The sequence below is a fragment of the Pollicipes pollicipes genome, unplaced genomic scaffold (genome assembly GCF_011947565.3).
Source record: "Pollicipes pollicipes isolate AB1234 unplaced genomic scaffold, Ppol_2.1 Scaffold_4740;HRSCAF=5597_pilon_pilon_pilon, whole genome shotgun sequence".
NCBI lineage: Eukaryota > Metazoa > Arthropoda > Thecostraca > Pollicipedomorpha > Pollicipedidae > Pollicipes > Pollicipes pollicipes.
This window is the reverse complement of record NW_023596545.1, coordinates 15,067,160-15,094,418: the sequence shown is the minus strand read 5'-3', so window position 1 is coordinate 15,094,418 and position 27,259 is coordinate 15,067,160. Positions and strand designations below refer to the sequence as shown.

General features: G+C 62.6%; 1 protein-coding gene across 4 annotated transcripts in view; it reads right to left on the bottom strand.

Annotated features, from left to right (window-relative positions):
- Positions 1-5,195: 5,195 nt before the first annotated feature.
- The window catches only part of LOC119099338 (protein 4.1 homolog), a 44,564-nt gene continuing 22,500 nt past the window's right edge, over positions 5,196-27,259 (bottom strand). The window contains exons 3-16 of one of the 4 annotated variants that reach the window (XM_037222467.1): positions 25,659-25,779; positions 24,841-25,014; positions 24,267-24,419; positions 23,619-23,804; positions 22,681-22,856; positions 21,406-21,518; positions 15,750-15,824; positions 13,674-13,892; positions 13,238-13,369; positions 12,249-12,341; positions 9,328-9,450; positions 8,719-8,811; positions 6,803-7,000; positions 5,196-5,248 (exon numbers count right to left, since the gene is read on the bottom strand). In XM_037222467.1, coding sequence (XP_037078362.1) covers positions 6,812-7,000; positions 8,719-8,811; positions 9,328-9,450; positions 12,249-12,341; positions 13,238-13,369; positions 13,674-13,892; positions 15,750-15,824; positions 21,406-21,518; positions 22,681-22,856; positions 23,619-23,804; positions 24,267-24,419; positions 24,841-25,014; positions 25,659-25,779 — 1,847 coding nt within the window. In that variant the 3' untranslated portion in view covers positions 5,196-5,248; positions 6,803-6,811. The remainder of the gene's footprint in view (positions 5,249-6,802; positions 7,001-8,718; positions 8,812-9,327; positions 9,451-12,248; positions 12,342-13,237; positions 13,370-13,673; positions 13,893-15,749; positions 15,825-21,405; positions 21,519-22,680; positions 22,857-23,618; positions 23,805-24,266; positions 24,420-24,840; positions 25,015-25,658; positions 25,780-27,259) is intronic. The other 3 variants (XM_037222469.1, XM_037222468.1, XM_037222470.1) reach the window with 3 other exon arrangements.

Here is a 27,259-nt window from a genome sequence, read left to right as displayed (position 1 = left end):
ATAGGGCTGCCTGGAGTGAGCCAATACTAGCTGGGATACGATTTTAGTCGATGGATAGCGAGCCTGGATCTGTACCTAACGGCTTCAGGTATAACGGCAGAAACGAGGAAAAAAGCGGTAATGCTGCATCTTCTCGGACCAGAAATCCTGTACACGACGCTACCCGAACCGACCGACGCGACGGTGAAAGAGTCGCACCTCACCCCGACGCGCAACCCGCCGTCTACAGCGTGTGCGCATGATCCCGGGGAAAACTGACGGGTTCATAGCGCGGTTGAGGGCAGAGAGGGGCGATGACTTCACACTTCAGGGGCCGGCCACCCTGGCGCGCGCGGTAAAACAGACCGCTTTGCTAGTGGATGGGCTGCGTCGCGGCGGCAGACCCGCCGGCGTAGGCCCGGCGCCGGCAGAAGAAGTGGACGGCGGGGAGAGCGGCGTCAATCAGGTCCTGCGGCAGGCGGCAGCGCGGGGTGGGGGGCGGACCAGCGCCCAGCCGCGGACCGGCGCCTGGCCTGCAGACCAGCGCTCAGCCCCGGACCAGCGCCAACCAGCGCCACCGAGACCCGACGGGCGGCAGAGGAGACAGCGCGCCAACGCGAAGCGTGTTTCTGATGTGGTAAGTATGGGCATTACCGGCGAGACTGCAGCCAGCAGCGCATGGACGGGACGGACCGTCCACGCCTGTGTTTTGAGCGTGGCCGGCCGGGCCACGGGAGGACGGGCTCTCCACAGGGGCGAGTGCGGCTGGTGCAGGACACCCAGGCAGGGGGTGCAGACAATGACACGTGATGTGTGCGCTCGGTGAACCCAGACAGCGCGGAAATATCCCCACCGCTGTTCAGCGGCCAGAAACTGACAATGATGGTACATACGGGCAGCCCGGTGTCTCTTGTCAGTTCAATTTCACCGCTGCGAAGGGGCCTGGTGATGAAACCGTGCAACCGACTACTGACGTCATTCACTGGACAGGTGATCCCTCTGAAGGGAGGCGGAGGTGGCCATCTCGGGTGCAGGCAGAACCCGACGCGCCTCCGGCTAGTGGTCACGGACACCGGTCGCACCGGCCGCTCAAAGGTCGTGATTGGATGAGAGCCCTAGGCGTCGTGACATCACCACCACCCATGTGCCGTGTGCAGCCGGCACGAACCCTGCAGGACGAGCTAAACAAGCACGCAGTGGTTTTCAGAGGAGCTGGGGCACGTCCCGATCCAGGTCGGTTTCCGACTGAAGCCGGACGCCGAACCAGTACACCGTCGGGCGGGCCCGGTGCCACTCGCACTGCAGGACGCGGTGGGCAGGGAGCTGGGCAGTCGGAGGAACAAGGCCTGGCGGAGAAGGTGCCGCCGGGGAGCGGGTGGGGGACCCCGCTAGTGGTCATCCGAACGCAGGAGCGGTGTTCGCATCTGTGCAGACCACCGCCTGACCGTCAGCCCGCAGCTCGAGCCGCTACAGTACCCGATGTGAGCGGCGGAGGAGCTGTTCCCCGGCATCAGGTGAAGCGGTTCGTGAAGCTGGACTGCAGGAGTGCCTACCTGCAAGTCGAGCTGAATGAAGACAGCAAGAGTGCGATGGCGGTGACGACGCACCGAGGAGTCTGCCGGATGGACCGGCTTCCCTGCGGCATCTCCGTCTGCGGAGCATTGCTCCAGCCCGTGAGGATCAGATCACGGCAGGGCTCCCCGGCACAGTCAGCTTCATGGACGACGTGCTGGTGTGGGCTAACACCGAGGAGGACCTGCTGCAGCGTCTGGAGGCGACTCTGGCGAGAATGGAGGTGTTCGGCATCCGTCTGAGGCGAGAAAAATGTAGCTTCAACGTCCCGAAAGTGGCCTATCTGGGATGGCTTCTGTCAGCAGACGCCCGCCGACCGCTGGTTGGGAAGACGGAAACTATCTTGAGAGCTCCAGACCCAAAAGTCAGCAGGAGTTGTCGTCGCTGATAGGCGCTGCCAGCTAATACCAACAGATCCTACCGGATCCCATTGCAGCGCTCTCGCCGCCGTACGCACTGTTGAAGAAAGATGAGAAGTGGCGCTGAATCGATCGATGCTCTGCAGCAGTGAAGAATGTCTTAGCGTCAGTGCCTGTGCTGATGCGGTTCGACCCCACTCGACCATTGAAGCTGGTAACGAATGCCAGTGAGACGGGACTGGGCGCGGTGCTCATGCTGGTGACCGCTGAAGGCCTGGAGAGACCGATACAGTACGCATCGTGGTCTCTGACTCAAACGGAGCGCAAATGCGCACAAATGGAAAAGGATGCAGATGCCGCGTCGTTTGGAGTGCGACGCTTCCCCCAGTTCCTGATGGATCGACGTTTCACCCTGGTGGTGGGCAATCGTACTTCGCCGCACATCATCAGCCCGGACAAGGAGCTCCCCACGCTTGCAGCGGCGCGTATGCAGCGCTATGCTCTTCAGCTAGCAGTTTACCAGTACGACCTAGAGCTGCGGCGCACTCAGAACATGCGCGCAGCGGACACACTGTCGCACATGCTAGTGGCAAGCCCCGCGGAGGAGCAGCAGGCGGCGGACGAAGAGGCCAAGTGCGGTGCAGGAGGCATCATATTCGTGGCGGAGGAGCAGGGATCTGCCTAACGGTCAGAGCGGTCGCCGCGGCGATGCGTGCGGACCCGATGTTGGAGCGCGTGCTGGCCGCGGTGCGGTCAGGCTGGCCGGCGACAGCGGACACGAACCTCCTGCCGCACAAACACGGGGCAGAGGAGCTATCAACAGACGCGGACTGTGTGCTCTGGGGTGATCGTGTCACGGTGCCGAGGTCCTCCGTGACCGCGTGAAGCAACAGCTACACGAGGGACACGGCGACCGCACAAAAATGACAGCTGGCTTGCCGCTTCGTCTGGTGGCCGGGGCTGGACCCCGAGCTCGAGCCGTTCGCCCGCGGGTGTCCGTCCTGCGAGGCGAAGCGCGCAGCTCCACGGCACGCGAAGCGCCACCCGTGGGAGCCGGCACAGGGGCTGCGTTAGCGGGTTCACGCAGACTTCGCCAGACTGATGCAGGGTATGACTTCTCATCCGGTGGACAGCTACAGCAAGTGGGCGGAAATGGTTCCGATGAAGCCTACGGACAATCGCGGCCGTGCGGCCTTGTTTCGCGCGCTTCGGTCTGCGGTGGTGCTGGTGACGGAAAACGGACTACCGCTCGTCAGCCAGAAATTGCCATAGCTCATGACGTCTGGTGGCATTTGTCGCATCCGAGTCGTCCCCCAAGATTAGGAAAATTCAACTGTTCAACTAATTTAAATATACATTTGAAGCATGAAAATTTTTACTCGCAACTTTAAATTTACCACTGAAACAGAGAGGAATGCAGCAATAAACAGGCACTGAAAAAATGGTGAATGAGACAAATAGTCAATTTTTCAAGTTTTTTGTTTGTTTCAACTATGAGTAAGATTAATATGGTCTACAACTGTTTTCCGGGAGGTGGAAGGCTTGCGTTGGCAATAGACAAGAGATTGGGCTGTGTAATATGCGTAATGCCAACCTGTCTAGGTGGTGCGTTTAAAGGTAGCAGTGTGGGCGAATAATTCAAACTAAATACAGCCTCCATGCCATCTGGATCCGTTTCTGATCCTAGATAATGATCGGTACTCTGAGGACCAGACTTCCCACTGCAAGGGCAGTTCTCTTGTCATCATGCTACAAAAAAGAACAAACAAATATCCACTTTACAAACAATGAGTTGTTTCCATGCAGTCATGCATGGTACCAAGAATCAAAGGACCATCATGCCAAAACATCGGCACAAATATGCACGTACCACAACCTTTTGGGAGTGCACTGGTCAAGTTATTAGCACCATGTACAACTGCCAGCACCGCTACTGTGACTTTTGCACAGTAACAAACACACTGTGCCTTTGTAAGGAAGAGACAAGACAATAGCAGGGTTTTGATACACCGTTGAATGCACTGTTTGTTACAAAGACAGTTTTGGTAGCGCCTTCTCTCCACAAGGCCAGCGCCTCTCTGCCGCAGGAACCGATCACAGCACTCCACGCCAGCGCCATCTCTGAGCAGCCCGCTCATTCCACTCGTGTGACCCCAAGCTCCCAGCACGTGCGCCAGCGGCCGCGCGCGGGTCACGGCACCCGGACTCCGAACAGTAGGACAGCAGCGGCAGCAGCGCGATGGCCACGTTTATTGATAAATGATAGACATATACAAGCACACAGGGCGGTGTGACGAGGCGACAGCCAGCAGCGCCTCACCAACCGAGCCAGCGTCATCCGATTGATCTCCTCGGATATTGGAGCGCCGGCTTCCTGCCTCCGGCAAGTACTAACTGGCATTAAGCTGTAACATAGTGAAGCCTCTGGCGGCGCGCCGTAGACTACGGTAGCTGCGGCCGCGGCATCGCAGCACGTACAAAATCACTCCGTCGGAACTAAACGTGCTGACGACTACGCGAATCAAGTCGAAATCAATCGGTTAAAGTATCTGAACAACGAACGCCACTCTGGCACGAACAAAACAAGTCCCGACGTGCACACGCAAAACGCTTCGGTGGTACGCTCCCGGATGTGACACGCCCACCGGTGGTACGCTCCCCCGGGTGTGACATCCCTCGCCCCGGGTGGTACACGCCCACCGGTGGTACGCTCCCCTGGGTGTGACATCACCCCGCCCCGGGTGGGACACGCCCACCGGTGGCACGCCCACCGGCCCATCGCTAAATAATCCACACGGACAAAACGCTTTGCAAAGCAGCCACCGAGACGCCATCCCGGTCCTCATTGGCTGCCGAAGCTGACTGGTGGCGTTACACACGAGACCATGTGAGTCCGATTCGACGGACGCGTGCCTTTCATTGCAAGGTCACACACATGACCGACAAGCGCTGCAGAAGCGTGACGTCACTGTTCTCGCTAGCCGGCGACATCACACACCGGGAACAAACACGGCTGAAGCTGCGACTTAACTGACACTTCTGACCAATGACATCAAGCCCGGCGCGCGCACGCCAATCACCAGCGAGGCCGCCGCCACGCCGCCGCAGCCGTGGCGTCGCGCAGACGCGCTGGCCGCGCCGGCAGGGTGAACACCGAGGCGCCAGCGCCACACGGCGGCCACCTGCCACACGCCCGGAGACCTCAGGTCACCGTCACACGCGCACGGGTGGGAAGCGCCGGCTGCTGGGGCGCCTCCTACTCCACGCGACACGCCAGCGCCACGGCGGGCCGGACTCAGGGCTGGCAGCGGCGGCGGCGGAGGCGGCGCAGGCCGGGCCTGTTGGACATGGCGGGACATCTGTCAGCCCTCGACCCGGGCTGTAGCAGGGACAAACGCAGAGCGTATGGCAGCGGTGTTCACGTTGTGATTCAAGGGAATGTCCCATACTTGAAGATATTGAAACAAGGACCAGATATTGCGAAGTCGTTAAGTGCATATACATATATATATATATATATATATATATATATATATATATATATATACATCCATTCTCCATATGCATCCATTGCATCATCATCCATATGCATCCATTCTCCTGATTTTTTCTTTGAGGAATAAGGCTATTACTGCCGCCTTCCCATCACCAGATCTGATGAAATAAGCAAACTCAAAGCTACTGGCAAACTTTTAAGTGAAAAAACTGCTCTAAACAATACAGTGTCTCTGCTACGTAAATATGCTCTTCAATACGTCATTGTGTAGTAGCATCATCGTACCTTGCACATTAATTGAGACAATCGAAGGCCGTTATATCTGGAAATCATGCTCACGAACGCCATATATGAGCGACTCGACAATCGCATTTTTCTTGGCCTTGATCGCTGCACGGCCAATGGAATAGCGGGACATAAATAACGTTATTATGGCGTCATGAACATCCGGATGACATTGCAATAGTCTGCACATCTTCGCGGGTGTGCAGCTCACAAACTAGACGGGCTTGGGTCTTAAGAAGAGCAGGCGCCAAATGACCCTAAAAAGAACGGCACCAAATGATAGCTATTTAAATTCAAAACCCAGTACGAATGTGGAGCAATCCCTTCAAAGCAGTTGGTGAGCCTACTATACGGCGTGTGGCACGGACACCAACACGCGATGAAATGCGGCGGCTACCAACAGCTCGTTTGACACCGCGCAGCTCGCTACGCCACGCGTCGGATCCACTTCCCATTACATGACAGCCGCTACTCTTGCGCCACAAACGGCACCTCACGCTGCACACGTCACGTCTCGTTCTATCGTATCTGATGGCGTACGCCACATCACGTGACATCGCCCCATATAACCCGCGTAACAGGCTGACCTTGCATCAAGGAAGCCCCCGGGTTACCAAACGCGCGGAAAATCCAAGCAACATGCCCAACTTTCATCTGGCACATCACCCGTCGGCCAGTTTCATCAACAGGGGACTTCCGCAGAGAGCACTGTACAGGAGGCCGCACGCGGCGGCAGCGCGGCGCCGGTCCGTCGCGGAAAGCGCTGTACAAGAGGCAGCACGTGGCGGCAGCCACGGCGCCGGTCTGTCGCGGAGAGCGCTGTAGCGCACGTGCGGCCGCCGGTCTGTCGCGGAAAGCGCTGTACAAGAGGCCGCACGCGGCGGCAGCCACGGCGCCGGTCTGTCGCGGAGAGCGCTGTACAAGAGGCCGCACGCGGCGGCAGCGCGGCGCCGGTCTGTCGCGGAGAGCGCTGTACGGGAGGCCGCACGCGGCGGCAGCGCGGCGCCGGTCTGTCGCGGAGAGCGCTGTACAAGAGGCCGCACGCGGCGGCAGCCACGGCGCCGGTCCGCCGCGGGGAGCGCGTGCAGGCGGTCGGGCCGTCGCCACCCACCTGGGCCGCTCAGCGGAGTGGGCTGGCGCTCTGCTGCTGGATCTCGATCTTCTCCACTGTCATGTCCGGGTTCATGTCGGTCGCCTGTTGGATGGCGTCCCGCAGGGCAGCGTCGTGGTCGATGGGCTCGCCGTCCGACTGGATCGTGATCTTCTGCTCGACGCGCGTCTCCACCACGCCGTCTTTCTCCGTCTTGTACTGCGCAGAGGACGGCCGATCAGCCGCAGGAGACGACGGCGGGGCACACACAGCAGGCGGCGGAGGAGGGAGGGACAGGGGCAAGGGCAGGGGCAAGCGCGGGCAGAGGACGGCCGATCAGCCGCAGTAACGGCGGGGGGCACACACAGCAGCGGTGGAGGAGGGAGGGACAGGGGCAAGGGCAGGGGCAAGCGCGGGCAGAGGACGGCCGATCAGCCGCAGTACCGACGGCGGGGCACACACAGCAGGCGGCGGAGGAGGGAGGGACAGGGGCGAGGGCAGGGGCAAGCGCGGGCAGAGGACGGCCGATCAGCCGCAGTAACGACGGCGGGGCACACACAGCAGGCGGCGGAGGAGGGAGGGACAGGGGCGAGGGCAGGGGCAAGCGCGCGCAGAGTTCGGCGCCGAAGACGGCACGTCCAGTGCCATGGGCAGGTCAGGTGCAGGAGTGCGAGTCAAGCGCTGGGGCTGCGTCCCAGTGCGACGCTGAACAGGTCAAGGCCTGTTTCGCGCTGGGAACATGGGTAAGCGACTGTGCCGATACATCCGACAGTAATCGGGGGGCCCAGAGCTGATGTAGAATCGTTACCAAACAGTTCGGCAAAGTTCAACATATTTGTCAATATTAATAGTCTGATACCACCGAAATGTTAGGAGTTTGACAGGCCACGCCAATAATCACGCCAGCTTCGCCTTACCTTTCACCTTTACTCTGATAACACCATGACGATCCCAGCTCGCAAGCCATATCACGCAGCAACAATTCGATGCATTTCAAATAAGCGCCCCTTCCGGGAATGACGAATATCTAAGTATACAGGTAGTTACGGAGTGAGGCTTCTGGTTCACGTGTTTAGATTCACTTCCCATTCTAAGAAGTTTCCAATGACCATGACATTCATCAAGAGCAGATATGCTAGTGGTCTTCGCAATTACATGCGTCTGCACATGGCAGTGCATGCACGTAAAGAAGATAAGCATAATCGATAATAATGTCTGTATAGATGGTATTTACTAGTCCCCTCGAAAGCAATTTACATCATGTACGAGTAATACAATTCCAGGAACGACTGTAAGAAGTAACTGACCCAGACTTGATCTCTGGGAGTCAAGTGTGTGCACGAGACCGTAGACGGGTTACACGAATATCCCGATCCGTCTACTACAGCCCGATACCTAGCCGCGTGGTACCAGCACCTCCAAACGCCATTCAAATTATTATGCTCGGGAGCACCTCACAGGAAGCCTGTCGCCGAGTACTGCGGAGTCGCGAGACCCTGCTGCAAAGCTGCGCACATCACACTGATGTACCGGCACAAGCCCCCACACTGCAGCCTGCCTGTCGAGACATCGTGGTCAGCTACGGCCGCCAGTCAGCACAGGACGTTCCGCCAGCTGCAGCGCCACGGACGGCATATTCGGCCGAGACACGACACACACGGCCGGGAAGGCTGCTCTCGACGACCGCGTCCCTGCTGCCCTACAGCGGGCGACACCGGCGCCAGAGGAGACGGCGTGTCCCCCCCCCCCCCCAGCCCACAGTAGATACTGCCGGGTCAGGTCAGGTCAGGTCGGGTGATGGCCCGCACTCACCGTGACCGTCTCGACAGTGCGCTGCTTGCTGGAGGCGGTGTGCCTCCTCCCCCCCCCCCCAGCCCACAGTAGATACTGCCGGGTCAGGTCAGGTCAGGTCAGGTCGGGTGATCGCCCACACTCACCGTGACCGTCTCGACAGTGCGCTGCTTGCTGGAGACGGTGTGGCTGCTGACCACCTCGCCCTCCAGCTCGCAGTGGTCCCCGCGAACCGAGACCTGGGGTCGGCCGGCCGCGCGCCCGTCAGAGCGACGCCAAGCACCACGGCCGCGCACAGAACAGAAGCAGACACACCCACACGAACACACACAAACGGCGACGACAGCGCACTCTCACACGGGTCAGAATCGCGGACTCACATCAGCCAGAGCGTAGGCGCCAGGCGGGGGCAGCGCCCCACCAGGAAAGCAAAAGCAACAAAACAAACACTAGCCAGGGCGACAGGTCACCACACGCGACGAGTCACCAGAGGTCACCGACGGGACAATCGGTGTGAGCAGCGTAAGCTGACACATATTCAGAGGTTAAATCCATCCAGCCAACACGGCGCCGCACCCGCCACAGCTGTGAATCCACACACACGTGAACAACACAACCAGGTGAGTCGTGACACACCCACGCGTCAAACAAGGCGGCGCACGCGCAGTTCAGCCCCTGCGCTCCCGACAAGCCCCCGCGTAGCCGGGTGGCCCCCCAGCCGCGGGTGCGGGTGAGGAGGGCCGGGCGGTGCCCACCTTCCTGCTCTCAGTGACGACCGTCGGCACGTCGGTGGTGGGCCGGCCAGCGCCGCCCGCGCCCGGCGGCTGGTACGTGACGGCCTCGGTGCGCACGATCGGGTCAGAGGCGGAGGCGTCCGCCTGCCGGCGCAGGGCGCGCGCCGTCAACACACCGGCACCCGGGGGCCGGCCGAGGGCCGCCGCCCGGCGCGACACGGCCTGTGGCGCGGCCACAATGGGCGCTGATGGCTTATCAGTGAGGGAATTTATTCCTCGCTCGGGCACGCTTGATTCTTGATCAGTGTTGCCTTGTCCCCCGACAATGCCTGCTGTATTATGCAGCGGCAGCAGTGTGCCATGCACCGAATCGAGCCCCGGTACCGGCGTGAGGAAGCAGTGACAGAACAGTCGCAGCGTGTGGCCGGCCTCAGCCAGTGAGGACAGCAGCGGCCTCACACGTGCGGCCGGCCTCAGCCAGTGAGGACAGCAGTGGCCTCACACGTGCGGCCGGCCTCAGCCAGTGAGGACAGCAGCGGTCTCGCACGTGCGGCCGGCCTCAGCCAGTGAGGACAGCAGCGGCCTCGCACGTGCGGCCGGCCTCAGCCAGTGAGGACAGCAGCGGCCTCACACGTGCGGCCGGCCTCAGCCAGTGAGGACGGCAGTGGCATTCTCAGACGTGCGGCCGGCCTCAGCCAGTGAGGACAGCAGCGGCCTCACACGTGCGGCCGGTCTCAGCCAGTGAGGACAGCAGCGGCCTCACACGTGCGGCCGGCCTCAGCCAGTGAGGACAGCAGCGGCCTCACACGTGCGGCCGGCATCAACCCTACGGATAGCATGGGCACCAAATGCACTTGATGTGGGATAATGTCACTGGCACGCTAACTGGATTATTCGCATTCACATCGTGTTTTGATCCGATGCAGCTAGGTGGTAGCTGGCTGCTGGTCATAGAGCGCTGTAAACAGCCGCTGTTCAAAGGGCCTTTCGTTACATAGCTGGAAGCTGTTTGTTGTCGTCAGATGCTTATGGTTTGGTATGGTTCCTACCCTGCCGCAATCAATTTTCCTGTTCTAAAAGAGCTATGATCGGGTGTTTGAAGACATTACTTTAGATAAATATTTGCTGAACATGCCTGCCGGAAAAAGACCAAGTTGCCGCCCAGGTAGTGTAACTCCACCTCAGCGGACTAGTTTTGCTTCGGCCATGGTAACAAAGGCCTCTAACGTGACATACAAAGTCATGACACGCCCGACCCAGCTCAGCCTTCAATCCTGGTCCGTGGCCAATTGACCGCCACATACGAGAGTGGGTACACAGACTGTCCCTGTAACGCCATACAGACTGACCCTGTGACGCGGTAGACTGACCCTGTGACGCGGTACAGACTGACCCTGTGACGCGATACAGACTGTCCCTGTGACGCGACACACTGGCCCTGTGACGCGATGCAGACTGCCCCTGTGGCGCCACAGACCGTCCCTGTGACGCGATACAGATTGTCCCTGTGACGCGATACAGACTATCACTGTGACGCGACACACTGGCCCTGTGACGCGATACAGATTGTCCCTGTGACGCGATACAGACTGGCCCTGTGACGCGATACAGACTGGCCCTGTGACGCGATACAGACTGGCCCTGTGACGCGATACAGACAGGCCTTGTGACGTGATGCAGACGGCCTCTGTGACGCGATACAGACTGTACCTGTGTCGCGACACAGACTGGCCCTGTGACGCGATGCAGACTGTACCTGTGTCGCGACACAGACGGGCCCTGTGACGCGACGCAGACTGGCTCTGTGACGCGAGCTCACAGTTCTACGACGCTCACCACTCACCACTTGGCTGTCCGGCGCTCCGGCGCTCTACCAACATAACTATGGGTAACAAAACAGCTATGGATACAGTTATCAGTTATCAGACACACGTATCGCAGTCAAGGCTCAATATCAGCAGCTATCAGAGCAGTCCGACCCGTTACCAACACCGGAGGCCACCCCACAAGGAGCCAAATGGAAGCCCACCATGCGGCTGCATGCACACAACGCACAGCAACACGTATACGGGGGCATCGTAGGCAAGCCCGCAGACACCAAGCAGGGCTACGTGGCGGCAACGGAGGCTCGGCCGGGCACCAAACACGGCGGCGCGGTATATACACGGGACTTGGTGGGCAGGCAGGCCGCGCTGGGGCCTGGCGCTGCGCTGGCTCCCGCCGCAGCTGAACACGAGGACGCCGTAGTGCCGGCGGAGGCCACCGACAGGCGCGGTAGGCAGGGGCGTGCTGGGGCCTGGCGCTGCGCCAGCTCCCGCCGCAGCTGAACACGAGGACGCCGCAGCGCCAGCGGAGGCCACCGACAGGCGCGGGAGGCAGGGGCGTGCTGGGCCGCCAGCTTCCCCGGCCGTCAGCGGCCTCAGCATGGGGCCGCCAGTGACGGCCTGGCGTGGCGGGGATGCTGCCTTGCGAGAGCGCGCCAGAACTGGACAGCCTTCCGCCACAGGATCGATCACCGTCGGCGGTCTGGACTGGTGAGGTTGAGAAGGCTGGCCGGACAGGCAGCACAAGGCTAACCAACGACTATAACTCGGAACCACAACAGGAACAGCACCAAACTGCCTTCAAGATTGGACACGTAGCAGCATGGACCCGCTACGTGAAATGGTATGCAAACAAACCAGAACTGATAACTGCCAGAGTGCGTACATTTCGGCGCGAGCCCCCGAAATAAGCAGCTCGTCGTTGCCAAATCGACAAAAACAGAAACTGACGACAACACTATGAACCAACCAAGGCCTACAAAAGAAACACAACCGCTTGCCGCCGCGATGTCTTCACTCAAGCCATGCTGTCGGTGCCGCGAACGCGGTACTCCCCGCCAGACGTCAGCCGGCGCCGCCGACACGCGCCGCGCACCGGCGGCCGGCGGCGGCTCTCACCTGCAGGTCCTCGTGCACCGAGTACTCGCCCTCGGTGTCCAGGTTGGTGGCCGACTCGTCACTACCACTGCTCGAGCTGGAGCCGCGCCGTGCCTGCGCGGGCGCACGCGCCGGTACGGCCCCGTCACCACCGGCCGCGCCGCCGCACCATCAGCCGCGCACCGCCACCCAGACGTCCCCCCCCCCTCCGCCCCCTGGCCTGGTACAATGACCATCTGTCAGTCTGGGTGTAGCGAGCATGACCCACTCACCTTCATGCCGGAGCAACCCTTGAACAGACCTATAACTAGTAGGTGGTCGACCAGACCAGCGCGGCTTATGCGCATTCTGGGCTTCCAGCGGATAGACGAGCGGGAGGAAACAACGACTCAAACGAAAAAGAGGAACAAAACTAAGGCAAAACCATCACACCAAGCAGGATGAGGTAGCGTGACTATGCTATCACCAGCTAGCCACGGGCAACTGTTCACCAGTCGACGGCTGTCCAGCCGGGCCGGACTCCACCCAACAGACAAGCCAAAAAACAACCAAAGAAAGCAGTCAACCGACTACCTGACAGCCAAAGCGGTGGGCTCGATGGCGGCGTGGTACGGGCGAAGCGTAACTGTGCTGTGCACCGGTGGAGGGATGTGGGTTGGCAGGAGCCTACGTACAAAACGCAAATGACAGAGGAGCTATCACAAGTTTTCAGGTTTCACCCGGTTTAGGTTTAAGGATTTCGCGCAGTTATGTGCGTGGAACTTGTAGCAAAAATTTATTGGTGTATTTAAGAAAGCTTAAGAGGACCACTATCCGGATATTAATGTCCTTCATGCACGCTCCCACCCCGATTTCGATAGGTGGGCGAAATTTTTGTTGTTCAGATGAGTGAAACATGTCCGAGCTATTGTGATGCATGTGACTTTGACCAGATGACTGAGCTATTTTCAGGCGATATGGATGAGATGACGGACGGGAGAGGCGGCCAAACGGGCGACAGCCGGCGTTACCTTCGGGCGTGCGGCCCCGCGTGGGTATCTGGAGCCATATCCGCTGGAGGGCAGCACTGAACCGCCGGCAGGTGTCGCCCGCGGCGCGGCCGTGCGGTTGCCATAGCTACCGTACTGCCGAGGCTCGGCGGCCTGGACACGGCGAGAAGCCAAAACAAAATGAAACGCACACGGATAAAACAGCAGGTACATAGGAGGGGAATGTCACGTGCTGCTGGAAAGAAGTGCAACAGCACGACAAGTGAACCGCGGCAAACGTCGCCGCCACATCAGTGTCACATCCTACACTTGCGTGACCATGCTGTTAGGGTACACCGCGCAGACCTCATTACTTCACGTTACACAGGGTACGGCAGTGGGCAACACCTACTATTGCGATACACGCCGTGTTCACCAGGCGCGGCCGGCCGCCGCGCGCCCATGTTTAGCAACTCACCGCAGCGGGCCGCGTGGCGCTGGCGTCGCCCGCCCCTCCCGCCAGCAGCGTGCGTGTCTTCTGCACCTCCTGCGTGACGACCGTCTGCTCCTGGTGCGTGGCACTGGTAGTGGTGGTGGCGGCGAACGTCTTTTCGCTGAGCCGGCCGTCGGGCCGCTCGGTGCGCGTGCTGATGCTGGTGGCGACCAGCGGCGGCGAGGCCCCGTCCACCGGCTCGCTCTGAGGACGGCGCCGCTGCTCAGAGGTGCCTCCCGCCGGCACACAACGCCGCTAAGCCAGACACACATCAATGAAGCCCAGCTAGCCAAGGTGCAAGACGAGATTTGCTATACTGAATCGAGGTTAAAGGTCCGCAAAATTAGGTCCAAGTGAAGAACATACAATCTGTCCCAACCTGAATGACTGATCTGTACTCCAAGAAGCTGGATCCCACGGCACTTAAACTAGCAGCAGCAATCGCTCGGCGGCAGTCCAACAAATAAAAATACCACGCACCACACGCCACTCTCAAAGCACCGTTCTCACCTACAACCATCAGCATGTTGCTCCGTGACAAAGGCAGGCCCTGAAGGCCGCGCGGCCGACCGACGTGGGCGGGGCCGGCGCGCGGCACGCAGTGCCACCTACCTGACTGTGCATCCGCTCAACTCGCACGGCGCCGGTGGTCACATCGCGCACGGCCCGCACCGCGTCGCTGGTGACGCCCGTCTCGCCGGACACCACGCTCCGCTTGGTCACGGTCTGCACGATCAGCGGCGGCGCCGGCCGCCCCCCGCCCTCCGCCTCGGCGTCCGACGAGCTGGACGAGCCTGCCGACGCCGACGAGCGCTTCTTCTTTCTGGCCTTGCTCTTGTCCTTCTTGCTGCGCCTGTCGGCCTCGGCGGCGGCGGGCGCGGTGAGCACCGTCTCCGACTCGAGCGTGCTGTCCAGGTCGGCCGCCGGTCTGTCCGCCTCCCTCCAGCTCCTCCTGCCGTCCTCCGCCCTGCCGCCGTCCTTCTGCGGCGTGGGCTCGGGCGCGTCCGCCTCACTCTCCGAGGGTCGCTTCTTGCCGAAGCGGCCAAACAGGCCGCCTGACTTGGGCTTCTTGGTCGGCGGAGCGCTATCGTTCGCCGGCGGACTGGACGCCGGCGCGGCGGGCGGAGAGGCCGGTCCGGCCGCCATGCTGGCCAAGAACGCACTGCGCTGGTCGGCGGCGCCCGCCGGCGGCGGCGGATCGACCAGCGCGTCGTGTGTCATGGCGCGGTCAGGCGAGCCGGGCGCCACGCCCGGCGCGTAGTTGAAGGCGGTGGCGTGGCGCGTGGTGGGCGACACCGACTGTCGCTCGCGCTGTCGCTCCACCGAGCCGCCGCGGCCGCGTTCGTAGGTGAAGCCCAGCTGCGAGGGCGGCACGGGCCGGCGCGCCGCCTCGCCGGACTCCTCGTACGTGTAACTGCGCGTGTGGCCGGCCGGGCCAGCGGCGAACGCCGACGGCGAGGCGGCGCCCGGCCGGCGCGGCTCGCTCTCGTAGTCGTGCACGGCTGCGTCGGCGTAGCCGGGCGGCGCGCCGCGGCCCAGCGACTGGTACGCCGGCGGCGAAGCGCGCGCCTCGGCGGCCACGCCCCCCTGCCGCCGCCAGGGCACGTCACAGGCGCCCGGACCGGATCGGACGGCGGCGCCGGCGCAGGCACAAGGCAAAGCACGTCTAGGTGGAAAACTAGATATGTACACCGAATGCAAAACTAAACAGGGAACAACCATGCAACCAGACCGTCCAAGCCTCAGTCGGGGGGGGGGGGGGGGGGGGGCGGTCAAATGGAAATAATCATTACATAAGAAACCGGAATCCGGTCATGTGCAGCAATACTCATACTGAAGCTATGTGAGGGTTGCTCCTGCCAATGCCACTCCTCAGCTACAACGCACATGTATGCCGTCGACACCATTCCGGGTCCGTGGGGGCCGCGCTCATGCCGTGGAAGAGTGCGGGACCATGTGGGACCGCTGTCCCACCTGTACAGTGCGGCCGACCCATGCACACCCCGGCCATCGGCCGCGGCCGCGGCGGGGGACGGGGAGGGGGGGGGGGGCGGCACTCACCGGAACCTCGTCGGTCTTCCTGCGCGCCTTGCCGAGGTCGACTGGCGGCAGCACGGCCACGCCGCCCACAGGTCTCTGCCGGCGGCGGAGCAGGCGGGTCAGGACACACACGACCGCCGCCCCCAAAATAGGGCCCACGGGGCCACAGCGCCAACACAGGGGCTGTAGTCAGAAGGACGCGGCGGGGGCATCAGCGGAGACCATTGACGTTGGGTTATGCGAGAGGGAGGACAACTAGTCTGAGGCGTGCTTCACCACGACGAACGTAATGCGCGGAAGTCTGAATTGTGTGACATTCCAATCAGGTATTTCAAGAAAAAGCAACTCAAAATGAGCAATGTAATGAAACAGCCGATGCTGTGCAATAGAACCCAATACAACCATTCGTGCCTGCGAGTCGCGACAGTGACAACATTAGGCAACATTAAAACAGCATTTGGCTTTCAGCCAACCAGGTCGGCGGCAGCCAGGCAAACAGACCAAACAAACACACCATGCAAGCATGAACAAAACGTTGGCGGGCGAACAAGCATGCCACCTTATCCAGGCCACAGTGCGACGAACCGGCCGCCATGCAGCACGCATGGACGGACATGGCCACGTGGAAGCGAGCACGCCTCCCGTTACCAGAGGCCGGGCTCCGCCCCCGCTGGGGCTGGGCCAGCTGGGGCGGAGCCCACCCCGACCGACCACGGCGCCACGTGACCTGGCAAGCAGGAGCCGTCCCCCAGCGGAGCAACAAGCCACGGTCTGGGCCGACGCGCCGCGCCGCCGCTGAGTCAGCCCCAGAGACGGTGCCGCGACCGGAGGCCGGTCGCAACAGGCGCGCCGCGGGGCCGCGCCTGGGACGACCCCGCCGCCCTCGAACACCCAGCACAGCGCCGGCGCGACGGTGCCCGGCCGGCGCCGGCCGAGGCGGCGCAACAGACGGGGGACGGCACCAGCCGAGGCCATTCTCGGTCCGGACGGAGAGCGGTCTGAAGACGGGATACCGGACCAGCGGCGACACGGCGGACCAACGGCGGGACAGCGGACCAGCGACGTGACGGCGGACCAGCGGCGGCACGGCGGACCAACGGCGGGACAGCGGACCAGCGACGTGACGGCGGACCAGCGGCGGCACGGCGAACCAGCGACAGACTGCTGACAGTCCCCTTGGCCAGGCCGGACAGCTGGCCCGGCGGCGCGCCTCTACCTTGTCGTACTCGTAGCCGCCGCGGCTGCGGCTGCGGCTCTGCTGGAGCGGGTGTGTGCGCGGCGGCAGAGGCGGCGCCTCGTTTGCGTACAACGGCTCCCCCGGCCCGGCCGCCCACTGCGCGCCCAGCTGCTCATAGCGCTCCAGGTCGCGGCCCGGGTATCCAGTGACGTTGCCGTAGAAGTAGCCGCCCGCCGACTGGGCGGGCCGGCCGGCAGACGCGGCGTTGGTCGGGTAGCCATCGCTGTCGACGATGCCGTCCCACTGGTTCGGGTAGGCTGCAGCGACGCCGGACCACGCCCCCTCGTGCGGCGCCTGAACGACGCCACTCGGCTCATAAGGAGCCGGCATCTGGTCACCCTGGTCGTAAGGAGACGACATCTGACCACTCTGGTCGTAAGGAGCCGACATCTGACCACTCTGGTCGTAAGGAGACATCTGACCGCTCTGGTCGTAAGGAGCCGACATCTGACCACTCTGGCCGTAAGGAGCAGACACTGGTGCGGTCTGGTGACCATAGGCGGTCGTCGCCTGGACATGCTGGTCGTAAGGCATCAACATCGGCCCACCCTGGCCGTAACCCTCGCTCTGCCAATCGTACGGCAACCCACCCTGTCCTTGAATGCCTTGCTCATAATACGGTGCTTTATCGAAGTCGTAGGAGGCCTTCCTATCGAAGCTCTGAGCGTGGGAATCCCTCCTCGGCCAGCCTTGGGAGTACAGCGGTCCGCTGCGGGCGGCCGGGCCCGGCTCCTCCGCCGCCAGGTGGTGCGGCTGTGCCGCCGCCACCTCCAGCTCCTCCTGGTACACACTCTGGTAGGCAGCCGGATGCGCGGCGCCCAGGTCCAGCGCGTCGCCGGCCGACAGACGCGGCGGCGGCGAGTTGGGGCCGGCGGGCCGCGCGCGCGCCGCCTGCACCCCCAGCGGCGGCGGCGATGGTGGGCAGCGGCGGTGGCGCGACCACGAACGGCGGCGGCGGCGTGGTCAGCGGCGCCGGCAGCGTCGACCACGACGGCCGCGTGTCCGTCGTCGGCAGCCGCCGACTGCGGCACGGGAGGCGGCGGCGGCGAGCCAGGCGGCGGCGGCGGCGGCGGCGCGTGCGGCGGCCGTGGCACGTCGTGCGCCAGCGGCGAGCGGCACGCCTGGTCGAACGGCGGCGGCCCCTCCGCCGAGATGAGCGACGGCGAGCGGACGTCGAGCGCGCCGTCGGACGGGTCGAACCACGGCTCGCCGCCCGACCGGCCGGTGGTACGGCCGCGGGTACAGCGCCCGGCCGTCGATGACGTGCGGCGGCGGCTGCGGCTCCAGGATCAGCGCCGAGTCGGAGCCAACGGCCAGCGGCGGCTCCTGCGGTGGCCCCAGCGGCTCCGACTCCAGCTCCGGCTCCGGCTCTGGTTCCGGCTCCGCTCGGTCGCGGCTGCGACCGCGGCCCAGACGCGACAGGAGGCGGCCACCGATGCCGGCCCGCTTGGCCGGTCGTTCCCTGACCTCTGCCTCCATGGAGGCCGGCTGAGCGACGGGGATGACCTGGCGCGCCACCGTGCGGACGTACAGACTCTCCTCAGCCTCCTCAGGCGGCGGCGGCGGCGGCTCGGCGTCGCGCGGATGAGACAAAGCGGCGTCCGGGCGCGGCACTACCTCCGCGGCCGACTCATCATCCAACGACGTCACACCCTTCACCACTGAACTGTCAAGCAACGATGACTTGTCCTTCTTGCGGAACAGGCGTGGGCTCTTCCAGAAGCTCTTCTTCTTCTCGGCGGCGCTCTTGTCGTCCAGACTACCGAGTGACTTGTGCAGACGGTCCGCGTCGTCCTTCGCTTTTCCGTCGTCGTCCGCCCTTTCCTTCTTGCCGAACGGATACCAGCTCTTCCTGCGCTCCTTCTTCTCAGTCGTCCTGTGCCGGGGTGGCCGCCGCCGGCTCGTCGCCGTCCAGGTCGCCGGAGAGCTGCTGGACGGCGTCCAGGTCGGCTGCGGCTAGCGTCGAGTCGGCCTGGTCCTCCCTCGTGAGAAGCTCGCACGAGAAGTCCGACAGATGAGCGTCGCCGGCGCTGTCGAAGCCGTCTGAGTCCCTTTTGCGTGTGTCGAGAGATGGCGGGACCCGGTGGCCACTGCTGGTCGCGTCATCTGTCGGCGAACTATGCACTTCAGCAGTCGCTGTCAGCGACGGTCTGCGCTTCGGGTAGGCCCCCGAGCTCTGCCCTGGCAGAGACTCCGCACTCTTGCTGTCAGCGGCATCCAGTTCCGTTCTGTCCTTTTTCGAGCCCGGTTTGAGTTTATGCCAGATGCGCTTCTTTTTATCGCCACCGACTTCGTTTTTGCCTGAAGTTTGGCCTTCTTCGTTGTGCTCGTCACCAAACTTGGGGACCATGTCGTTGGCTGACCCACGTGTATCGTCACCTACTCCGTCGCTGGCCCGGAGGCCCTCCTCCACATCGTCATCACCATAACAAGCGGCGCCGCCGCGCACCTCCTTCTCCTCGTCTTCCGAATGCGCCTTCTTTCTGAAGCCAGGGATCTTTCCGACAAAGCGGCCTCCCAGGCCGACGTTGGTCTCCCTCACCGTCTCCTCCGTCTTCGGCTTCACCGTGGCCTCGGCGCCCGCTCGGTCCTGCGAAGACGAACGCTTCTTTCCTGGCGTCGCCAGCATGCCCATCAGCCTTTTCCCCACACCATCAGACTCCTTCTCATCCATCTTTTTCTTATCGCCCTTCCCCTCCCCCTTGTCCTTGGACTTCCAAAACTTGCTCCCGCCTCCTTTGTCCGGTTTCCCGGCCACCTTGTCCAGCGGCTCCTGCTCGGCGCGGCTGTCCTGGGCCCGGTCGGAGTCGGTGACGCCGTCCGCCGGCTCCACCACAAACGTCTGCGAGCCGCGCCAGTGGCCGTTGCTGGCGTCGGAGGCGGAGCGTGCGCCGCGGCGGCCCGTCTGACGACCGGTGGCTGCCGACGCCTCCCCAACCGAGGGTCGGCCCTCGGACAGAGCCGGGGCCGGCTCCTCCTCCCGCCATTGCTGCGGCAGGGCGGCGCGGCGCCGTGGCTGCTGCTGCTGCTGCTGCTGCTGCGACGGCGGCTGAGGCGGCACCATGGGCGGCGCCTCGGCCGGGCGGCGGCTGCGGCCGCTGCCACCGATCATGCCGAGCGAGATGCCGCCACCGCCGGGGCCGCCGGGCCCGGGCCGCCGCCGCCGCTGCTGCCGGCCTACGGAGCCCACGCTGATGGCACGGCCGCGCGCCGGACGCGGCGGCTCGCTGTCTCCAAGGTCCGACGCCTGCGACGAGCCACTGAGGCGACGCCGGCGCCGGCGGCGGCCGCTGCCAACGGCCACGCCGCCGCCGACCGGCAGCCGCGGCGGCTGGCCTGGCTGGCGGCGGCGCCGGCCGCTGGCGCCGGCCGCGGCGCCGCGCTCGGGCGCCGCATGACGTGACATGTCGGCGCCCTGCGCCACGGCCGCCGTCGGCGGGCCAGACGTCAGCAACATGAAGTCGCGCGCCTCGCCACCGCACGCGCCCACCAGCAGCGGCGAGCGCGGCCGCACCCCCGCCGCGGCGCCCTCGGTGTCGGCGCGGCGGCGGCGGCGGCGCGCCCCGCCCGCCTCCAGCGGCTCGACGGGCACCTCGGGCAGCGAGAGCGTCTCGCTGTCGCTCCACAGCGCCTGGTGCGCGCCAGCCGTCTTGGGCGGCACCGCCGGCGGTTCATCGGCGAGCTGGGCGGAGGGGCGCGGCACCGGATCGGCGGCCGACAGGTGCAGTGCCGGCTGCGAGGACGTCAGCGTGGCCGACGCCGACTCCAGGTCCGGCTCCGGCCACCAGGGCTCGCCCAGCGCGTACGACGAGCCGTAGGCGCGGTCCAGTCGGCCGCCGCGCCGCTGCGCGCTGTCCAGGTAGCCCTGCGAGGACGAGCGCCGCGGGACGCTCCAGCTGGTACGAGTCCTCGCTGTCGGCCAGCGACGAGTCCGAGTTGTAGAGGCTGTTGCGACGCGAGCGGTGGCCCTAGAATGGCCGCGGATCGGTTAGTCGGCGGCACGCGGCGAGGGGCGCTGCCTCAGATAGCGGGCGCATGCAGTGAGTGCCCAGCCAGGCATCAGGCACACAGCGTCTGCGAGGCCGGCTGGGATCCAGATAGTCAGCTCAGCTGGCGTTATCAAGAGAACGGTGCGATGCATTAGTCGCGTGCGAGTGGCGTGCTAGCTCTAATAGACACTGTTGACGGCGAGCCATTCAACTGATTACCTCCGGTGCTGCTCATGCAGACCTCCGCGCAGCTACTAGACGCTCGGTAATGCACATCCAGACCTCCACACCTTCCCTGAATGCATTCCAGTCATGCAATCACCATTATTTTGCACTCCAATCAAACGTCACCGGCGCCGCGCTCCCCGAGCCGTCAGCGCCTGGGCGTCGGGCGGCGCCGACCGGGGCCAGCTGCCCCTGGCCGGCTGAGGGCGAGGGGGAGCGGACTCACAGTGCGCTCCTTGGGCCGGTCGTCCTCCAGTCCGGGGATCTGCTCTGGCGCCTCTGTCAGCGTGTGTCGCTTCACGTCGCCGTCGCGCGCCTCGCGGGCGCCGGCGCCGATCGCTGTCGGCACAGGGCGCCACCAGTCACCGCGCTGACTGTGGAGACCGTGGGGCTGTGGAAATCCCCCCCCCCCCTAACAGTGGGGACTGTAGGAACCCCTCCTCTGACTGTGGGGACGTCCCTGACTGTGGGGACTATAGGGACCTCCCCTGACTTGGGGACTGTGGGAACCCCTGACTGTAAGGACTGTGCGGACTGTGGGGAACCCTCCCCTGACTGTGGGGACTATGGGGACCCTGAATGTGGGACTGTGGGGGACCCTCCCCCTGACTGGGGGACTATGGTGACCCTCTGACTTCAGGAGACTGCGGGGACCCCTCCCCTGACTGAAGGCGACCCCTGTTTATGGGGGCTGTGGGGACCCCTCCCCTGACTGTGGGATCCCCTCTGACTGTGGGGACTGCAGGGACCCCTGACAGTGAGGACCCTCCCCTGTGGTGACTTTTAGGGACCCCTCGCCTGACTGTGGGGACCCTGACTGTGGGGACTGTGGCGACTACTCCCCTGACTGTGGGGGACTGTGGGGACCCCTGACTGTGGGGACTGTGGCGACCCCTCCCCTGACTGTGGAGACGCTGGCAAGGCGCTGTGATGTGCTCTTGACCTGGCCAGACCACGAGTAATCATCACTCACTCACATAAGGCCACACCCACCAACTCAGCTATCCTAACAGCACAGGCAGACCAGCACAGGTCTGGTTCAGTGAGGTCTATTCAGGTGCCTCAGGCCAGGTCAGGTCAGATCCGGGCGGCACAGACAACGTGACCCAGGGCGGCTGCCGACCGACGGTGAGGATCGACCGACTGTGGGATCGACCGACGGTGGGATCGACCGCCGATGGTGTCGACCGACGGTGGGGGTCGACCGACGGTGGGGTCGACCGCCGATGGTGTCGACAGACGGTGGGGTCGACTGATGGTGGGATCGACCGACGGTGGGACGAGGTCACATCAGGTCTGGTGCTGACCAGGTCTGTTGAGATGGTGTGAAGGGTATGGTGGGGTGAAACGGTGTCCGGTGGCACCTGGCGGCATCGGGTCAAGTCACGGCAGGTCAGGCTTGGACAGACCACACAAAGCCGGGGTCCGGCAGGGCCAGGTCAGGGCGGCCCAATCCAGCCAGGACGCCGCGGGGCGCGGGTCGGGCGCGGTCCACGCTCACGTTCCATGCTGCGGCTGGAGACGCCGCGGCCGCTGAGGGCACGCCGGAACTGCGGGGACGGCCGGTCCAGCTGCTGCGCCCGCAGCCGCGTCTGGTACTGCGTCAGGCCCGAGTAGCGGAACCTGGAGCCCAGGCGGGGCAGGCTGTCCCGACTCGGCGGCTCGGGCGACATCAGCCTGCCGGTCACCACGGGGTCAGGTCAGGTCAGGTCAGGTCAGGTGACGGGGGCCAGACGAGCCGGGCCGTGGCGCTCCAGCCACTCCAGCCGACAGTACACACAGCCGTGTCTCCAGGGAGGCACGCCGGTGACGTCACTCATGTCATACACGCTTGCCCAGATCAGTTCAGCGTCCGCCGAGACCACAGCTCCCGTCAGTGTTCAACGTCCCGACTGTCACGCCAGCCGCTCCAGAGATACCCTCCAGTCCATATCAACACGCTCTCCCGAAGGTGCGGCTCAAAATCTGTTTGGGAGCCGTCCCCTCCCCCTTTACACACACCACACCACACCACACCACACCACACCACACCACACCACACCACACCACACACCCTCCCCGGTGATGTAAGGCAACAATCACCTCAAAAGTCGCTAAAACACCAAAAAGAATGGGAACCATTTTTCTCGGATGTCATCCTCAGGCACACCACCCAATGTCATAAAGCGCCGCCCCTGCACTCTCTGGTACTCGACTCTGACACTGAGGCGTGATCATGGCACAGCACCATTCCAATGACTAGATGGCTCGGTGGTCACTCGATGGAGATCACCGGTCGGCCACCAGCATGATCTCAACGGCGGAGATCACCAGCCGGCCACCAGCATGATCTCAACGGCGGAGATCACCAGCCAGCCATGACGTCATGGTTAAATCTGGCATGATTCGCTAGCTCGTAAACACAGGTCGCTACATGTCACGCAGCGCGTGCCAACAAACCGGAAAAAGGTGTGATGCTCCACACAAATCTTCCATATCTGCTTGGCCTTCCTGTGGTTGGTCAGCTTGAAGCCGATGGTGGTCATGTGACGCTCAAACTCGCCGGGCCGAACCTTCACGTAGAAGTTGTTTCGCTTGTACGAAATCTTGAGAATTTTCGGCCAGGCAAAGCGGTTTATCCGCAGTCTGAAATGGCGTTTTAGGCGTTGTTATTTCAAGCACACCTGCATCGCCATAAAACATGGTGGAACGATAAACAGGCCGTGCTGGTGCCGGCGACTGGCAGCCGGCGCTGGCCTCCGCCGTCACAGCCCACCTCCCGCCTTCCATCCCACCCTGTCAGGCGTCTGGCAGCTGGCGCTGGCCTCTGCCGTCACAGTCCACCTCCCGCCTTCCATCCCACCCCGTCCGGCGTCTGGCAGCCGACGCTGGCCTCTGCCGCCACAGTCCACCTCCCGTCTTCCATCCCACCCCGTCCGGCGTCTGGCAGCCGGCGCTGGCCTCTGCCGTCACAGTCCACCTCCCACCTTCCATCCCACCCCGGCCGGTGTCTGGCAGCCGGCGCTGGCCTCTGCCGTCACAGCCCACCTCCCGCCTTCCATCCCACCCCGGCCCGTGTCTGGAAGCCCACTCCGGCCGCGCACGCACTTGTCCCTGTAGACGAGGATGCCGGAGGCGCAGACCCCCAGCATGATGTCCACGTTCTCCGAGTCTTTGGCCGGGTGCAGGTCCACGCCGTACATGGCCAGCTTCTTGGCGTTCTCCAGATAGTGCAGCTCGGCTTCGGACGGAGTCTGGCCCCTATCGCCGCAGGGAACCACAGGCCGTGTCAAACGGAGACGCATCGACTGAGCGGCGCTGCCCGCACTGAGCTCAATACACGCCAGTGACACCGGACATGTCGGCCAGCGATAGACAGCGAGCCTCGTCCCAGAGATCTGCCGTCGTGTGTTTAACGTCCAAGACCGATCTGACCTTTCCGTCCAGGGCGCGACCTAAGCTGCGCGGTTCCGCCTAAGCCCCCGCTGCCGGCCTGGGTTCAGCCAACGGACAGCCGGCATCTGGCAGCCGTGATTTCGTCCGGAGCCGGCGCCACCGACCGCGGCCCTCACGCAGCCGTGCCGGCTCGTGACCCGACCGGGCGACTAGCCCGAGCCTGCCCCCCCCCCCCCTTCCCCGTCTTGGTGAGCGCCACGGCCCCGTGCCGTGGTTCGTGTCTGACCTCAGCGTCTTGTGCAGCTGGGCCACCTTCTCCTCCAGCTCGACCGTCTGGTGGGGCGCCAGCTTGAAGTCGGCCAGGTAGCCCGGCTGGTGCTCGGCGGCGTCATAGTCGCCCAGCTCCGACTGCACCAGGAACGAGCCGAGCAGCGCGTGCGTGACGAACGAGCACGGCAGCCTGCGGTGGCGACGGCGACGGCGAGCCGGTCAGTGGAGCCAGCCGAGAGCCGGCGGGTGTGGGCACAGGCCGACCGTGGCTTACACGGGCGGGGTCAAAGGGTTGGATCTCCGGATCGCCAGTGAGGGCCAGACAGATTTGGGTCCAAGTTGGAGAGGCCTAACGCTATGAGTCAATGTACGGGTTGGACCCGTCTGCTCTACAGTCAAGGCCGACGGCGATACATCAGCACGACAGACGGGGGTCTAACGGGTCGTGTACTATGTGGTTCATCGCATGGATTGTGGTCGCGTGTTGGAGGACCACCGGGGCCAGTTTAGGAGATGGGCAACACCAAACTGCCAGTCCAAAACGGCGATCCCAGAATCTCGGACAGGATACATGGCTGAATCTGCAATGGCCAGAACTTCGCAGACAAACACAAACAGATCACTCGACAGGTAAACTGAAGACGGCTGGCACATGAAGGGCAAGTGTTGACTTCACTGACATCGCGTGTCTCCAAACAAATCAACGACAGCCTTGACAAAGACGCCATGTTTTTTTCATAACAGAACAGAGGCAGGGACCCCACACAGCTTTTGGGACCACGGGTCGACCCCAGGCCAACGTCCTTCACAACTGTACAGTGATAGCGCGCTCACTTGTTGGTGATGATATCGTTGCGGATCTGCAGGCACAGCTGGTAGCGGGTGACATCCTCCTGCAGCTGGCTCGGGTCCAGCGGGTAGAACTTGACGGCGAAACGGAGCTCCCATGGCTCGCCTGCGGCAGGCGGCGCCGTCACCACACTACCGCTCTGGGCCGGAGCCTGGCGCCTGCCCTGGCGCGTTACCAATTGGCGTGTTCTGACGACTCGGAGCACACAAAAATGGAAACAAAGACTATCCGCCATCAGCGTTTGTTCTGAGCGCCCCACACGGCGTTGTGTGTGACTGACACCCAGTGAGGCACGCTGCCGTTATATCTAACTGGAAAGGTAACCCGCCCCCGGGTGGCCGGTTTAATGCGACGTGCTCGGGCAGATGGGGTGGGGGGGGGGCGGCTCGATTTCACCCCGCTGACATCTCCAAAACAAAGGAGGCTACATACACCAGATTCACAAGGGTCGGTGAGGCTCCACGAGAACGTAAATGAGTCAACTTTCGAGGTATTACGTCGAGATTCGGGTCAAATAAGGTCACATAACATCGAAATCCAGATCGGTGTCCCGAAGCGCCCTCGGGTCTCCTAACGCAACCGGCTTTATCCTGGATACCAGTTTAACCAGAGTGTTACAGGTGTGAACATGAAGGCCAGTGACCTTAGGCGATATTTAAACGGGAAAATAATCAAGAATCTTTGATGTCATCTACTAATTTGCATTTACAATCGGCGCCAAAGACTACCTTGGGCAGTTACGGTCCCAAAGTCAGTGGCTGATCGATGTCAGCTCAGGTTTAGTGGCCTATTGTAACCCTCAGCTAGTCAAAATACGAATTTGTTGACATTAATTTGATCCAGGAAATCGAAACGAACGTCAAGAGCTATCCCGTACTGCAAGCTTTCCAGCAATAAAACAAGTTTGTTTTTTACCTCGATTTGACCTTACATTACCCAAGGTCAGTAACATTAGCCGCTGCATGACCTCCAGCAATCGATGCAGCCAAAACCCCAAGTGGAAGTAAGCGGTTATCCTCCGTTCAGTTGTCTTATCGTCTACGAAACAACCTTGAAGTTCCATGACTTCGTCTTAAACTCCACTGATGCGTCATATTGAACGAATCCCTCGGAATGACCTTCACAGACAGCAGTGACCTGTATTAGCCTGTAATACGTCAGCGACCTTACGAGGTATGCCTAAGTTGTATACCAAATGACTGGCTATTCAATTGTCTGTGGCTATCAAAATAACGCGCGCCGCGCCATTGGGAAGCTATCTCAGAAAAATAACTTGGGAGTGGGGGTCAAAATAACCCTTTACGGAGTGCTAGGCGCCTATGACCGCCATATTAATATCAGGGTCCATGGCTCAAGTAGGCCGCGACCCCTCACGTGAAGCCGAGGGCGCTGGCCAATTGGCGGCTACGTTGCTAGGTGAGGTAGACTCCTGGTCACTTTTGTCATCAGTGGCGATTGGTACGTAAATGCAGCATTGTGAACATCACCAGGACCACACCAAGGCCGTCATTCTGACATGATAAATGAGCGTCGGTGGCGGTGGTGTCACATTAGCATATACCTCTCAGAAAAAAATGATTCCAGG